Source organism: Dysidea avara, chromosome 12 (genome assembly GCF_963678975.1).
Source record: "Dysidea avara chromosome 12, odDysAvar1.4, whole genome shotgun sequence".
Lineage (NCBI taxonomy): Eukaryota > Metazoa > Porifera > Demospongiae > Dictyoceratida > Dysideidae > Dysidea > Dysidea avara.
This window is the reverse complement of record NC_089283.1, coordinates 11,915,502-11,933,349: the sequence shown is the minus strand read 5'-3', so window position 1 is coordinate 11,933,349 and position 17,848 is coordinate 11,915,502. Positions and strand designations below refer to the sequence as shown.

General features: G+C 36.2%; 1 protein-coding gene across 1 annotated transcript; it reads right to left on the bottom strand.

Annotated features, from left to right (window-relative positions):
• Nucleotides 1–1,653: 1,653 nt before the first annotated feature.
• On the bottom strand, nt 1,654–16,228 carry LOC136241638 (uncharacterized). Its single transcript, XM_066032884.1, has 4 exons — nt 16,131–16,228; nt 4,108–6,866; nt 3,095–3,236; nt 1,654–2,120 (listed from the first exon to the last, which is right to left on the bottom strand). The coding sequence occupies exons 2-3, from the start codon at nt 6,845–6,847 to the stop codon at nt 3,211–3,213; spliced, it is 2,766 nt and encodes a 921-aa protein (XP_065888956.1). The 5' UTR covers nt 6,848–6,866; nt 16,131–16,228; the 3' UTR covers nt 1,654–2,120; nt 3,095–3,210.
• Nucleotides 16,229–17,848: the final 1,620 nt, after the last annotated feature.

The following is a 17,848-nucleotide window of genomic DNA, read 5'->3' as shown; positions in this document are numbered from 1 at the left end:
AGCAAAGTTGTGGGTCCAGAACTGAAACTTTAGCCACAAGCTGGTACTGCAACAACTGTTACTTGTAGAACCATAACTTATAGTCTTTGAGTATGATGGGTGATATATATGCTGAAGTTAATAAATATCAAACACTATAAACCAGATATTTCAGTATGACTGAAACATTTATAGTATTGCATGGTTCCACTTTATTTATAGCGTTGCATCAGATGCATGTATGCAATCACTGGACTGGACTATACTGCATGGATTTGAGTTTTTTTTTTCTTTTTATAGTAATATTTGGGTAATTGATTGCAACTATTTTCACCAAGCATTTCAACCAAAACATTTACTCATCTAGTCAATTGTGTATTACTATATAAATTGCTTATAATTCTCATTCCCTTGATTTTGGTGTCTAACTATTATGTGATTTTCAGTCACATGCATTCCTAGAAACAAAATTTCATTCTGAGGAAGAAGTAAGAGGGATGAACCCTCCCCTCCACCATCTACGCCTAGAGCTGATAATTTGAAACTCTTAATACAATTCTATTAAAGGTCAACTATTTATTCGTAGTCAAGGGTGAAAAGGTGAGACAATTCCATCAGGTGAGATGCTGGAACAGTGTACACAATCAAGAAATGTAGTCACTGGTTAACATTCAGCCTTCTCACCTGATGGAAACTCAGAACTATTTGTCTTGCTTGTTTGACTTTAATGAACTGAACAAATGTCTAGCTTCTCACATGTTGTAAAGGTTCATATAGCTGTTTGACTTGCTTGTTCATCCTTCATTTGCAAAACTACTATGGAATATAGCTAGTCTCCAATGGAAATGTATTACATTGACAATGTGTTGGGAGAAACTTAAATGTCCGTTTATCCACTGAATCCTGAACAATATTCTCACCTAATGGATGGATTTAATCAGAGCTACTTGGTTTGCTTTATTTGTAAAACTACAATGGTATAGTGGATTTTTTTTAAATTCCATTACTGCCTGTTAATTATAACTACACAATCTACTGAATAATTTCAACATGGATGAGATAACAAATTAAAATGCTCTATATAATACAATAGTCAGTTATTTGAAGAAACATTCACAGTATATTGTTAAGACATAATAGCACAATTCTATGATATATACCACAACACTAAATTTCAATACCACCTAGTCAGGGTTGCCACTTTCCCCACCATTATCATCGCAGAATGATAATACATGATACAATAGTATGTAGTGTGTATGTAAAAGGTAGAAAGTTAAATGATGGCAGAATCTATTATGTACATAGCTGTGAAGGGCATAATTAAACTTGTGTGTAAATCTATTATATACATAGCTATCATATCAAATCTGTCTTAGCTGAGTTAAAGAAACAGCCATTTAAAACAAGAACAAGGACTTTGGTTCAGGTTCCATACAGTTTACTTCAAAAAGTGGAACCCTTTTATAATGGCCAACAATTATTGGTCCCAAAGTGTTCCACTGTAGTTATTATTTATGACCACACATGCAATTTTATGTGCTTACCTGAACATGCAGCTTCTGTGATTTAACTGGCCAGTGTTTGATATTTAGTTTTGTACCGCAATTTGCTATATATACACACCCACCTATGCTTAAAGTTTTTGATAGTTTAATAATGCAAGCCGTTGATTTTTGCATAAATGTACATGTACATACAAGTGGAATTGCTATTAAAAATAATTACAGTATATGGTGTGGCCATATTAGCCAAGAGTATAGTTCCTCTGATGTTTGATGTGAGTTAATAACTACAGTATTAATACATATGAAAACTTTAAACCTCAAATTAGTAGCTAGCTAGCTGTGTTGTGTAAAAAATTCCATATACAATTTTGCATAAGAAACAACAAAAAAGCAAATTACAGTACATTCAAATGTGTGTATTAGTGAGATAACAAACTACAGTAGTATTGAATAGGCATTGAGTAACACATGAGAATAGTGTTAATTAGTTAACATAACAATAATAACTTTGTTAATTTCTACAACAGTTTGGCAGATAATGTATAGCGATGTTTATCTACATGTATATATTTAGTTAGTGGTGTCTACTTCATCATTGCTTCCTATGTTTCTATCCAACCAATGATAATCATCCTATCAAAAATAAAGTGTAATGAGCACAGTGACAAATGACCAAGATTTGCATTAGCTAAGACCAAGACTATAATTTAAGACTAAAATAGTTGAATGTGTAATTTATAAACAATGGAATTACAGTGTAATCCCTAACACAGCTACGGTATATTGTATATTATGACCTCATCACTTTTTAGGCCATCTCAGCCCTTTGTTGGTCTCACAAGTGGTCCTATTAAAGAGGTTTCACTGTATTCATATACATTTTTTTCTATATCTGCAGTGGCTATAGAACACACCATGTTTTCTATTGTAAGTAAACTGCATCTCTATAATATACTTTTCGAACAATGTTTCTGATAGTATATGAACCCCTTCCACTATTAAGGAGATTCCATAATACATGCAGGCTTCTGTAGTTGAAAGCTCACCTTACATTCACTTCCTATATAGCAAATGCCATGTAACTTTAATTTTAGAGATAATTTCAGCAAATACAAATATCAGGGGCGGATCCAGACTTTCAAAAGGGGGGTTCCACTCTGGAATTGCAACTTCAGCCTAGCTATAAGTCAAAGACCAAAAAAAAAAACGTCATCACCTACTGAAAATAGCTGCCCCTCACCACAGATACCCTCACAAACTATATTTCTTTATTTATTAACTCCACACGTAGCCTGCTACACTGCTCCTCTTAATCTCTTAAGAATACTGTAACTGCTCTATTAGAGTATCTTGATCTTGACTGCCCTATTAGAGTATCTTGATCTTGACTGCCCTATTAGAGTATCTTGAGTAAGAGAAGCTCTTTCAAAAGAGGGGTTCCATGGAACCCTTTGAACCCCTCCTGGATCCGTCCCTGAATATACACTGTAGTTGTACACCTCGACCTAATCTTAATGAGAATTCTTTTAATGTAATTATGGTATATCACTGTCACTGATGCATGATGATTTCAATTGTACATGTACAGTAGTTTGCATGGTTCTTACTAGATTTGACTGCTGATCTTCTGTGTGTCTCCTCCATACCAATTTTATAACTGACCACAATCTCCAAGAGCAGTATACAATTACACAGACCAATGGCAATAATGTCAGGAAGATCTCTAGCCAAATAAGCACTTCTTCTGAACTAATGGAAAAGAACACATACTGTTTGATCATCAAGATGGCAAGCATCAGAATGTAAGTCAACGAATAAGCTGTATTGTCTACATATCGTTTGAATGGCATCAACAGTACATGGATTAGTAAGATGACAAGGAAAAATGTAAACAACAATAATAGGAAGAGATTGGTATCAGGTGCTGATGTACTGATCAAAATACTGAAGAAAATTATTCGATACAAAAACGAATGCAAACCAGCAAAGAGAGCTAAATTGTTTTTGTAGTCACCTTGAAATGAATCAAGTATCGGCTTTAACTTGTTTATAAAAAGTATTTTACTGATAAACCTGACAACTGTGCTCTCTCCCCAATGGAAATAACCACAAACTATTATCATAATAGGATGCAACACCAAGATCAGTGTAGGAATAACAATGACTGTTGTAATGGCAAATAAAGAGCCAGCTGCATACAAATTGTATCGAGCATCTCCAAAGTATTCGATTTCTCCCTGTAGGTACACCACTCTTTTGTAGTAACTTTCATTACTTACATAAGATAGATCAGCTGATTTTAATATGCCAAATGCTAATACATTTATTCTTGCAAAGCAAAGAACAAGGAAGGCACAAATTCCATGAGTCACTGATTTGTTTGATACAAATCTGTATAAGCACCGATAATTACAAGTACAATAACGACGCAACAAAAAGTACAAAAGGACAAGAAGCACTGGATAAAATGACAAGAGCAAGCAAAAAGCCAACACATCTACTGTTCCAGCATTAGGAAACAGACAGTATGAAAACACATCATGATGGAAAAACTCCAGATTAGAAATACTATATATTGTAATGACAATATCAGCGGCAGTTAATGTTTCACTGGAATTACCTTTGAGGGCATAGTCTGATCCAAAGCGATACTGACTGCTAATGATTTGTGAGAAAAATAAAAAGGCACTGATAGTTCCAGTGGTCATCCTAACATTGTAAGTCATTATGATATAAAACAGTATACTGACTGGAATTATGTAGGACAGAAAGAAATATAGAATTCCAAAGAAAGAGTTTTCACATTTTCCACACCTATACTCAGGCGAATTCAATGCAACACTGTATCCATCAATACATTTACCACAAAGTAAACCTGTCCTGCTCCTGTTACCACACACAAATTCATCAAGTGTGACCTTGTTTGCAACTCGTGGAAGTAATTGAACCTTATTAATGTGGTGTTTATAACAATACCGATAAGGGCAAGAGGTAGTCAATAGATCGATTGCTTTATCTGATTTATATCCAATCCAGTAAAATTGATCAAAGTATGCTTGAAAAGATGAGAGCTCGCATCCACTTATAGGTACTTTCTGTTCTGTGGGATTTACAAGACATTCACACTGTTTGGTGTCATCATTATAGCTGAAACCTGGAGGACATTGTAGCAAGGTAATTTGTAGTGTAGTAGCAACTGAATAATCAGTATCTGTCTGTAGTTGTAATTGACAAGTCTCTGCTGGCCTTCCCGCAATTTGTATTGATCCATTTGTGAAGTGGTAAGGGGCCACAACATATGGAGTAGGGGATTCATTACAGGTTGCTATAAAAATGGCTGCAGTTATGTTTTGATTCAGTTCATCTATTAAACGGACTGGTAAGTTATAAACCTCTCCTGGTACAATATAATAGTGATCATATGTGTAACTAAACTTTTCAGGTGAAGTAGCAATTGTATTGGTAGTGGCAGGTGGGTAATAATAAAATGGTTTTCCAACAAAGAGCTCTGGTCCCTTTAGTCCAAACACCTTCATACAGGGCTGTAAAGTACTAGTAAAAAGTGTGTTAGTGTTCGTACCATTATTCTGACCTGCTGTGTTGTTAATAAAAGTAAAGCTGGTATTCCACTTGCTAGGAGAAAAATTTTCTGAAAAGTATTTGATAAAGCATACACGAGAGAGAAGATAATCAAAAGGTGTTGATAGTTCTACGTATATAGCTCCTCCATAATCCACAGCTCTGTTTTGTTGGAATATCAGAGTACTATTAGGAAATACACTAATCCATGCACCATTAATTAGTAGGATGGCACCACCATGCAGACCACTATTGTTTTCAAACACAGTGAAAGAGTTATAACTGAACTCTGCTGTAGCACCCTCCACGAGCAGAGCTGTTGCTGCATTGCCACTAAACTTGTTATTTCCTCTAAATTGAATGCCAATTCCAGATAAGGCAACTGCTGCAATACTGCTTGAAATAGAAGAGTTTGCCAATTGAGAACTAGGATTTTGCAAGTAATTACTGTTAAAATCACAATTATCAATAACCAAAGTGAAAAATACACCAACTGTGATAGAATTGAAAAATTCTCTGTTAATTTCAATAGCTGAGCCATACAGTGCTTCGTTGCTAAGGAAAGATGTGTTGTGTATTTCAAAACGAATAGTTGGTACTATTCTACGTGGTTCACGACTTCCAAACCCCACAACACCACCACCAATCCCATATGTTGCTTTATTTCTTTCAAATAAACAACCAGAAATTATGTAAGTGTTATAAAGTGTTTCACCACCAGTTTGGTAAATGACGTATCCTATTGATATACCTCCACCTCCAGGTTCATCTCCATATACTCCATATAAAGTATTATTTATAAAACTGCAATTGAAAATTTCAGCATGAGTGAACTTTGAATTGTGTCTGCTGCGAATGTTAATGCCACCACCAACTAGTGCTGAATTAGAGGTAAATGATGATGTAGTGACATGCAATGAATTATTTAAGGCTTCACCATTAAAGAAACAAGACAATCCACCTCCTGTACCAAATGTCACAGAAATACCTGCAAAACGCTCATCAGCTTTACCACCATTAAAATCATAAAAAGCAGTATTATGATCAAATATACACTCATCAACAATATAGTTGGAACCATTGTTGTACAGATTACCAAGTGAGTCACATTCAACTAATCCTGGAGTGCAGTTGGTAAAGTGTACATAAATTCCACCACCACCTGTAAATGATGGATTTTGTTCTGCCATATTCATTGTATTATTAATAAAAGACGACTTCGTAATGTTCACTGTTCCATTTGTGTCATACATTAACAATCCTATTCCATTGTTGTGAGAAATACTTGATCCATACAAGGACACATCAGTGCTGTTTTGAATATAAAGTGCACTACGTACCATAATAAACTGTCCTTCTCCAATATAATTATTACTGACATGTTTCATTCCACATCCCATCACATTCAAGTGTTCAATGACCAAGTTTGTAATTCTGATAAAAGCAATTCCTGTGTCAATATCATAGCTTCCATTAGTATTAAGTGTGCACCATATTGTAGCAGGCTGGCTTGTTCTGGATCTAATTCGAATATTTTGTAAATCAATAATTTTATGTGATGAAGAGAGAACGTAAGTGTTTGGCTCTACAATAATATCAGTTGAACTACAACATTCTGATAGTAATATCAGCACATGATCAAAAGAGCCACATTGATATGAGGTGTTGTTTAGTTTAACACATTCTGTAAGTGATAAGTTGTGAGACAAGATGACAGTGTGTTCAAATGTTAACACAACACGAATCCAGAAAAACAAAATGAACCACACAGCAGTGAGCATTGTTGTAACACAATGACAACTGAAAGAGATGAAACATACTAGCAATATTCATACTGAATGATTATCACAAGTACACACACGCACACACATGTTCTTTTTACATTAAAAATGCACACTAGATACATATAAACTTATAATTATTAGAATGACACAAGGAGAGCAGCATTTGGATGATCATGTTCAAAACATACCAAATAACTTGTTATAAGTGTATAATATTTCAAAGATTTCAATGTGATGTGGCTACTTAAAATGAAGCAACTCTTTACACATTACATAATATTACATGTTTCTGTGCATGACTCCTCTTCAAATTTAAAATTTCTAAATTTGCATTGTACTTGTCTGTTTACTCTATTTTGTAACATGGTTATGACTGATGAACCCATGCATACTGCTTTAAAGGATACAATGGTGTCAGACACATCATAAAACTAGACAGATACTAAAGCATGTAGAGGAGAGCATAAGCTAGCTGTGTTTTATGTGACATTTATAATTGGATTGTTATATACTTTTTGTAGCCATATTGATCATGAGGAAATCAGTAGATGTAAGACATTATTGGACAGGAGTGTATTTGCTATGATTAATTTATAACTTAATTTTAATCCCTTCTTATTTAATACTATCAGTATAAAGAAGGGTGTTAAAGTCATCAAAATAATACTATAGTGCCTTTCTTATGTGAAATGATCTAATGTGAAGAAGGATCATGCTAACTCTATCAGACTCTCTGTGTCTAGCTAATCTATAATACAGCACTATTATCAGGTATCGGGGCAAAATTTTTCAAAACTCTCTAATAGAACGCACGCCAAAAGCAGCCTTCCGGGCTTTGGATGTGTTTTCAAAAACCTTCCAGACTTTCCTCTGGTGGTGTAAAGACTGATCTGGTAGTATAAAACACAAGGGAAGTGAGTTTGGGAGTTTTTTAAAAATTCCCAAATCATCCCAAATCTCCATCTTCTTCTTATTTCGCACGTCTACAGCCCACAGGAAGTAGATATTAGCACTAAAAATGTATGGCGTATTTTAAAATCATTCCTACCCAGGTCTGTGTGGTATTAAAATCTTTGACTTCTAAGGCGATTGCGAGATATAGAGCAAGAGTCATGGTTTTGAGATGCCATTCACTTACGAAGCCATAAAATCAAAAGTACAGCAGTTTTAAAAAATGCCATTTGAAGCAATGCACTGGACTAAAACTCATCAAGATGTATTAAACTAAACATTAAACATAAATGCTACTCACTGAAATTTGTTTTTGAATGTTTTAGAGTTCTTAAACTCACGTCAGTGAAGGGGGTGTGGCCCATAGCCCATCACTGAAACCGCATTCTAGGTACTTTCCTAAGGGCTGCTACAGCCATTTAATCAATGTAACAAGCCTCATAAGCTATCAGAAATAGCGTAACCCTTTGAATCGAAAAGGGTGTGTCCCCTTTGTACGCGATCCAAAAATTAAGAGCAGCTCCGAAGCTTTGGGGGAAAGAATTTTCGAAAGAAAACAGTATCATCTTCCAGTATATTATCAGGCCTTATAAGCTACCAGAAATTTAATTCAGAAGGTTGCTTTTGATGTTCAACGTGGCAATTCTGCTTCTGTAATGGCAACAATTCCATCATCACAGGATTGGGCAGAGTTTGTCTCTCTACCCACTGTTTGAGCGTGAAGACCTTTTCTTTTATTATTATTATCATCTTTTATATTAAACAAAAAAAACTTCCATCATAACACACACGTGTTGCTGTCAGACCTTCAGTACTGGTCACTGTAAAGCACTAATAACAATAACAATAAAAAAACAGAATTAAAAAGAGGGCGTGTCTCCTTCATACATGATCGAAAAATTGAGAGCAGTTGCCTTAAGGATCTGCACGAGAGAAGACTAAATAATAGCTAAGATAGCTACTTTTTACAGATTGGTAGGGTTTTCCAGCTATATAATTTCAATGCCTTTATGTTGTGGATCAAAGCATTTAACACGTTGGGTGAATACAGCCTGTGCATGATCATGCCTTTACAGAGTCTATAGCTATTCCATAAGACCAAGAGTTCATAATATATATATTTTGGTAAATATATATATTATGAACTCTTGATAAGACTGATCATGAGTACACACTCTACCTGTAGTTAGTAGACAGATGCTTGAGCATCATGAAGCATGAATCAAGCCTTCATATACTATATTACTTCAGTACTATATTACTACATGCAGTGCACACCATTTCTGGTCAACGTACAACAGGATATGGACAGACTAAAAGGCCTTTGGACTACTAACAACTATTTTTTGTCTGTTTTTATACATGTCCATAATTTAATACTATAAATACTAATACCAGCCATAAAATTGTGTTGTCCATGTGCATGGACATGAAAAAATTTCAGAAACTAGCTATAGGGGGGCAAAAAATTGTAAATTTAAACAAGTAGAATAGGGATCAAAGTTGTAATTCTGAAAAAAAAACTGCGTAAACAAGAAGTAATAGGGATGATGATTCACAATACTGCTTAATACATCAATATAAGCCAAGCAGCTTGATTTGTGTACATTGAGTTTAACATTCCTATTTTGGCTTTTATTTGAACAGTTGAAATAGGAAACTTTAAATTCAGTGTACACAAATCAAGCTGCTTGGCTTGTATTGATGTATTAAGCAGTATTGTGAATCACCATCCCTATTGCTTCTTGTTTACGCAGTTTTTTTTCAGAATCACACTTCGATCCTTATTAAATTACAATTTTTTGCCCCCCTAGTAGAATTAAATGTCATAATTGTTTATTGTGTGCTAGCTGCACCTTGCTTATTAGTTTCTCAGGCCCTTCTATCACATTCATTTCTTGTTCTTAATCTCTCCTGCCTTTCCATCATGATCAGTCAGTGTGTTCCTTTCAGTTTCTTAAAGAAATTTTCGTACACATGACGTATGAACCACCCAAATGTGGGGCTTTCCAGTTTCTTGAGGAAATTGTTGTACATGTGACGTATGAACTATTTCAATTACCAAGTGCAGGGCTTTCTGGTGTCTTAGAAATTTTTCATGTACACGACATATGTTACGTCTACCATGCTCTCCTGCCAACATTAGGGTTTGCTAAGGCTTGCCCCAACAAAGTTTACGCCGCTGACTGAAAGCAAAGTGGCTATTCTGTTGCATTCTCAGCATTTTCAACTACGTTCTGTCTATTACCAAGCAATACAAACAGTGAACAGTACAAGAGACACCTCTGCAATCAATACAGACAGTTCTGTTATAAATGTGATAATCAGCAGAATGAAGCCAGTAATTATGTGGTATATTTGAATCAACACAAATATGTAGTGGAGAAAGAAACGGGACACAAAGGAGGACAAAGGTAAGTCCATGATGCATCCATTGTAGCTGCTACAGTAGGCAAAAAGGTATGTGTTAGAACTAAGCAACAGCAAACTCAAGCCCATAGCATTACATCATGTTTGGCTGAAGGCATCTCAGTCAGTCATCCTGTTAATTAATTAGTTAGTCAGTTAGTAGAAAATAGAAAAATTTTAAATTCCATAGAAACTTTCTGTAAGTATTTAAGGTTGTTCAGGTTGATTATGCCTGCCAGGAAAATGCAAGGGTTATTTTGGGGAGTCAGGAAACTGATTATGAAAATCTACAGGAGAATATCTCATCACTGGTAATTTTCCAGTACATGATTAAACAAATTATTATACCAAAATCAAAATAGAAGCCATCCAGGGGGTCAAGGTGCAGCTTAAATCATTTCTGGGAATAGTAAACAGTAAATTACTCAATATTACAAAGGTTAACTTAAAGTTAAAGTCATATAATTATCTTGACACAAAAAGTAAGTAAGTGATCACTAGTACTATACATCTTCATATGTCAACAAGAGTTGACTTGTATGCAAACCCCTATTGCTCATACTTCATAACAGTTAAACTTGTTATATATTATGCTTTGCAATTGCAGAGGTAGTCTGTCAATACTACTATGTGTTATAGCTATATGTTTGCTTCCTATCATACAGTATGGTAGTACTGTACGGTTTGGGTGTGGCCCATGAAAAAACATTAACCAGCCTCACTTTTCCCGGATGATGATGAAGCAGCATTGGTTATGTAAAACTAAGCCCAAACAACTGAGTAACTAACTGAATGACTGATGCCTTTAGACAAATTTAACTCGATAACAGCTAAGGCTATGGGCTTGATTTTTTCACTGTTGATGTTGCTTCAGCTGGACACGTGCCTTTTGGCATACCGCAGTACGTGCAATGCATTCTTCATGGACTTACCAGTGTCCTCCTTTGTGTCCGATTCATCTTTGCAAACAGCAAACGGTGTTGATTTAGCGGTAGCACATGATGGCTTCCCTTTGTAAGGGAAATCATCCATGTTTTTCATAGTAGCTACTTTGATTGTTGAACAGTTCTTGAATCGTAATGTTGTGTAATGGGTTGTACATAGCTGATAAAGAATGGAAGCGTAATGGATACTTTACTTTTCAGATGATCATTAATAGCTGGGGCATGCGGTGCCATTTCTTTTGATTTGGTATGTGTGGGTTCACCAGTCATTATTTTATTTTACAAAAAAGTTAACAAACAAGTACACAAAAAATATTTTTCAACTAGAGTAGGGACCATATCACATCGATAAAAGTACTGAAACAAACTGGAGTAGTGCACGATGTTAAATCACAGTAAAATAATAAGAAGTATTATAATTATCCCTACTGTGCTCAAGATACAATAATGGAAATGTACAGTAGGGATATAACACTTCCTGTTGTTTTACTGTGATTTAATATCATGCACTATAGCTACTCCAGCTTGTTTCAGTACTTTTATCAATGTCCCTACTCTAGTCGAAAATTCCAAATTTTTTTGTGTACTTGTAGTAATGAATGCCCTTCTGTGGCTACTGATATAGTCTGTTGAATCAGCTGAGCCCTCCTTTCTTGTTAACTAGACAGATGCAAACAGCATCGTTGGGCGAGCCTGAACATATTTAATGGGAGCATGCATAGCAGCAATAGTGGTCATATACAAATCTGATAACACAACGTAAAGCATAAGCAAGCAAACAAAATTATTATGTAGATAAATCAATGTTATTGTTGTGTGACTGATTCATTATTTTACATACTAATTCTGCCTTCTCTGCTGCAAGATTGTGTCCCTTTGCCGAGCATATCTTGTTCTGGAGTATTCTCTGTTTCTCCTTCGTCTTTCTTCAGCTTCTGGTGTTTCTCGGTCCCTTCTCAATCTGTACAGCTGTCTCCTTCTTCTAAGCCGTTCTTCTGCATTCATTTAGCCAACCTTAGGTGATTTTCATATTCACGCGCTGATACACGTGTTTCATACACTGTAATCTACGTCGTATATTTCTCCGTGACATGGTCGATGAGACGAACATATATGGAAGTGCTGTAATCTACTGCGTATATTTCTCCGTGACATGGTCGATGAGACGAACATATATGGAAGTGCTGTAATCTACGTCGTATATTTCTCCGTGACATGGCCGATGAGACGAACATATATGGAAGTGCTGTAATCTACGTCGTATATTTCTCCGTGACATGGTCGATGAGACGAACATATATGGAAGTGCTGTAATCTACGTCGTATATTTCTCCGTGACATGGTCGATGAGACGAACATATATGGAAGTGCTGTAATCTACATCGTATATTTCTCCGTGGCATGGTCGATGAGACGAACATATATGGAAGTGCTGTGATTTACGCCGTTTATTTCACGGTAAGTCCGGGTCTCTTTCCGATTTCTTCTGTAGTTTTTTGGGCATGGTCGCTGAGACGAAAGTTACGTGGGCGACTCGCTAGTGTGGGGCTCGCTCAGGCTCACCCCAACAACTCTTGTTACATGAGCCAGCTGTCCAAACTTTTAGTAGCTCTTTTATGCACTGGAAATGATACAACCAAGAACAGGTGAGTTATGAGGCTTAAATATATCCTATATATTTTTTAGTTTAGGTGTGCAAACAACACGAAAACATCCTTCCAGTACAAAACCATTGGGAGCGAACATATGTTCATCTCTTTGATATGACTATTTTTGATAAATCAACTATAGGTGGTACGCCTTATCCCACCCTCCAGAACAACATAGTCTACACTATAGTCAAAATATGCTTACATGCTAGTCTTGGAACATGTTATAACCCTATACAGGAGCTTATGAGCCACTGAAGGTGGCTCATAAGCTCCTGCCCTATATAATGGCAGGAGGAAAATTTGGCAAGTGAGCAGTGTTTCACCAAACTAAAATCCACTAAATCATTTGTCCAATACAATGCTGACTTTGGTAAGGTTATTTAATAAATGCTAAGGTTTCAACTACAAGTTTTATAGTTTAAACAATCTTTTTTTATTTATTAAGGCTTTACAGTACAAGTGCTGAAGGTCTGTAGGACACCTGGTCCTATAGCCTGTTTAAAGTAGTTACAGAAAGTATGTTTGAAAAGGTGGAGAATCATTACAGCTCTAGATAACCTCATCCACATATGCATGTCATGAATGCATCAGGTGCTGTATTGTAGCTCAATAAAGACAGTGGAGTGAGTAGAATATAAGGCCACTATTTAATGAATTCTATTTTTCATCAGTGCCTGCATGTATTTTTACTGCCGCACATATTTCCCCATCATTACCTACCATTATTTCATTTGATTAACCAAATATTGAAGATGTACAGTCAAGCATTGTAGTCAAGTGAAAGATTGGTACAATGAAGTTTACAAGTAAGAAGTTGATCCTCAAGTGGAACTGATCACATGATGAAGAACGACTATATGGGTAGCTACATCTAAGGAGGATAGTTGCCAAACTAGTTATGTTCAGTTAGCTAAGTTAGCAAATTGTCTGTTATGCAGAAAGTATAAGGCCCTGGAGAGCACAGAGGTATGAAAATAAGTCTAGCTATATTGTGGGCATAGCAAATAATGGTAATGACCTGCCTACATGCACTCTAAATTTGGAATTTCCTGATGAAAAACAGAAAAATCACCAAATGGTGGCCTAATGCAACTCTTAAGGCCACTCCAAATAAATTCTCTGTTTCCCATCCACCGGCCCACACCTGATTACTGTCAGCTCTAAATTATTCCATCATTCCATATTCTTCCATTATTTTCCGGTTATTCTTGCATACTGACAGACTTATCTTGAAACAGTGTTGACTTACGTGTCAGCAGTTCGGCACAGACTTCACATTTGTACTATTTTGCTACTTAAAAAGGAAATAACAAGCTTAAGGATGCTTTTATGCAGCTTTTTATGGTTTTGCCAATTGCCATGCAAACAAATAATGGCTTGAAAAGCTATAATGAAATAATGGAAATAGACCGCCCGCCCGCCCGCATGCATATATGCCTGATTCCAGGACAGGAAACAGAGAATTTATTTGGAGTGGCCTAATTCACCTATCAATGTAATGCCCGACTACCACTAATATGGGTTGAGGGTGGGGAAAGGTTGGGGATGGTGGGGGAATTGATCGCTAAATTTCTCCCGAGATAGTGGGGATTTGTCTTCACTAAAGAAATTCACTCCAACAGCAAAGGTGTGTTCTTTCAATTTAGGAAGAAGTGTCTCGGTGCTAGCTATTACGTTCATACTAGAATCCATTCGAACTAACTCATCACTAGACCAACACCACACAACCGTACAAAACCCCTCCTAGCTCCAGTATTCCTGGGGTTTGCAGGTCGAGACTTGGTCGGGGTTTGCATCACCACTATTTCCCCAGTAGGTGGGGATTTGCATGATGCAAATCCCCGTATTAGTGGTAGTCGGGGATTACATTGATAGGTGCATAATTACATGTATACAAAAAAGAATGCATGCTTAAGTTACACTAAACTTAAGATTCATGCGAGGATTCACGCAGTCTGTCTTATTACCATGTAGCCAGTTATACATGGCCTAACAAATTAAAGTGATGTTTGTAGCTATACATGTACACCTCTTATCCTCTACATCAGTCACTACACGTTACAATTTATCGTGGGATATTGTATTAAACTTTTGAAATAACTTGAGACTGTGTTGAATTGCATTCAGTTATGATAGCATCTCTTATTTCACTACTGGAGATTTTGTCCATGAAAAAAATGTTCACCCTGTGAAAAGTGAAGTTTTCATTGGGTGGCACTAATGAAATTTCATTTTCATAGCATTTTCATAGGAAAATTTAATGAAAACCCAATGAAAAATTACCACTGAAAACTCTGTGAAACTGATTTTCATTGAAGTTTCAGTGGTAATTTTTCATTGGGTTTTCATTAAATTTTCCTATGAAAATGCTATGAAAATAAAGTTTCATTGGTGCCACCCAATGAAAACTTCACTTTTCACAGGGTGAACATTTTTTTTCATTGGATTTTCATGGACAAAATCTCCAGTAGTGTTTATACCGGATGAAGCGGTTTAATAGTCAGCTACATTGTTATATAACTATACAATATTCAGGGTGTAACTAATCACTGGACTGGATTACTGGACTGGACTACTGGACTGACATATTTTTGGTTTTTACACATTCTGAGGTTGGTTTTATTGAGTCTAGCTAGCCAAGGGTCTTCAAAAAACTTGCAGCCTGCTACAGGAGTAAGCAAAAACTGACTTCTCACTACTTGTTATGCTCTACAGCATTTATACACTTCTTAGTATTGTGTTTTGGAGATTGTAATATATAGCAGTAGCTAACCAAAAATCATTTTACTATATTTGTGCTACCAATGATACACTGTATCCTTGAACTAAATAGCTCAGACCCCTGGGACACAACCTATCCTTCGTAAGACAATCTATTGTAGCTAAATTCATTCCTACATGCAATATACAAACTCATTGCACAACTATAGAGTTTTTCTGCTATCATGATCAGTTCTTACATGTGCTGGTTGGCGTACTATAATATGTGACCAAATTTATTAGCATTGTACAAGCTTGCTACTACTTCCAATCGGTTAACCATAACTAGCACATTCCCTGTAGCATACTGATAAGGAGTATATACTGTAGAAGAACATAATAAATAGAAGTGAAATCACTAGAAGTCAGTTTTTGCTTACTCCACTCCCCATACTCATCATTTTAGTAGCAGACTGCAAGTTTTCTGAAGGCCCTTGGCTAGCAGGAATCAATAAACCAACCTCAGAATGTGTAAAAACCAAAAATATGTCAGTCCAGTAGTCCAGTCCAGTGTTCCAGTCCAGTAATCCAGTCCAGTGATTAGTTACACCCCAATATTCATACCCAATGCAGTCTTGTATACCAAAGGCCGGATCTATGGTACTGTCGTCGTTCGAAAACGTTTAGTTCACCACGAGTACTCGTTCACCACTAGTTTTATAATGGTTGCGTGATTATTGAAACGCGGAGGGTAGTTATGCCGTATACGGAAACTCGTGTACGCTTTGTGAGTTGTGGAACACTTTGTTGTGAAAATGTAATGAAGTGAGTCGTGAAATTTACCATCTTTACGACCTGGGTACTGGAAACTAATGAAAATGGGGAAAAAAATTATGATGAAAGATCTTGTTTTGAATTAGTTATGAAATTGGTAGCTACTGAAAATTCAATGAAAAAAAATTTTTGATGACTACTGAAAACCTAATAAATTTTTTTTCATAAGTGTTTCATAGAATTTTCAGCACCGATTTCATGACTGATTCACAACTACTGATAAAGTAATGAGATATAATTCAGGTTCATTTCATCACAATCATTTAATTAATGACACCGATTTTCATTAGTTTTTCAGTACCCAGGTTGCAAAAATTTTAAATTTCACAACCCACTTCATTACATTTTCACAACTAATCACATAGTGATTTAATTTGCCATACATTAGTCTCAATAGTAGGAGTGCAATTAATCCCAAATCGCATGGCCTTGTTTCTGTAATTGCACTGTAAAGTAGCCAATAAAATAGCAGAATAACAGAAGCCTTTTAAGTGCAACAAGAAAGTGATATAATGAATAGCCAATCAAAGAAGCTGACAATAGAAGCCTTTCAAGTGCAACATATGTAGACATTTTGAGTAGCCAATCAGAATTGCTGACACATGAAGCCTTTTAAGTGCAACAACAAATGATGTAATACAAAGAAGGATGATGCAATCACCTGGTAGAAGTTAATAGCCACATAGAACTGGATAGATGTGTACTACAAACCACGAAGGGTGGTCACTATGTGATTAGTAGGCAATCACACGCATTTTCGTGCAATTATGGAATAATTGTACTCGTAACAGCCAAAATTGCACTCGGCTTCGCCTCGTGCAATTTTGACTTTTACTTGTACAATTATTCCCTAATTGCACTCAAATGTGTGTGATTACCTATACAAAATGTTCCAGTAGAGTAGGGCATGCATTAACCCAAGGAACCAATTCTCACAATCCTGACTAGTCCAAAGTTAGGGGTAACCCTACAGTGAAACTGACTGATCTTGACAGGTCTGTCTATTAACCTGGTCTTCACACAGGTGCTGCCAGCTCATCTCCCCACTAACTTGTGTTTGTGGAAACCTTTTAATGTTTGAGTATTCCATTTGAGTTGCTCCTTTGGTGACTTCCTTTTTTCTGTTCAAATGTACAGGTTGAGTCAACCTGAACCACTCTCTGACAAAACATCCCACTGTACCTCAAACTCTGATGATTATGCTGGATTACAAGCAAACATTTGTCAGCCCCTTGCAGACCTTAGAGAAAAGGGCATATGATAAGCACATGGTACTTTGACACTGCTTGTTGTTTTTTTTTCATTGCTGGTATATAGCATGGGACCAATTGCCACAACTTTTTATAAACGATTGGCTTCCTTGCTATATAAGTTGCACCAGTATAGTCGAACAATTCATTGGCTCCAATGCAGTTCAAGTTTTTCATTACTACATACTATCCTTAATCATGTGCTTGACGGGTGCACTCGGCATGTTCTTTGTCTGGCAAGCCACAGCTGGCTGCTGG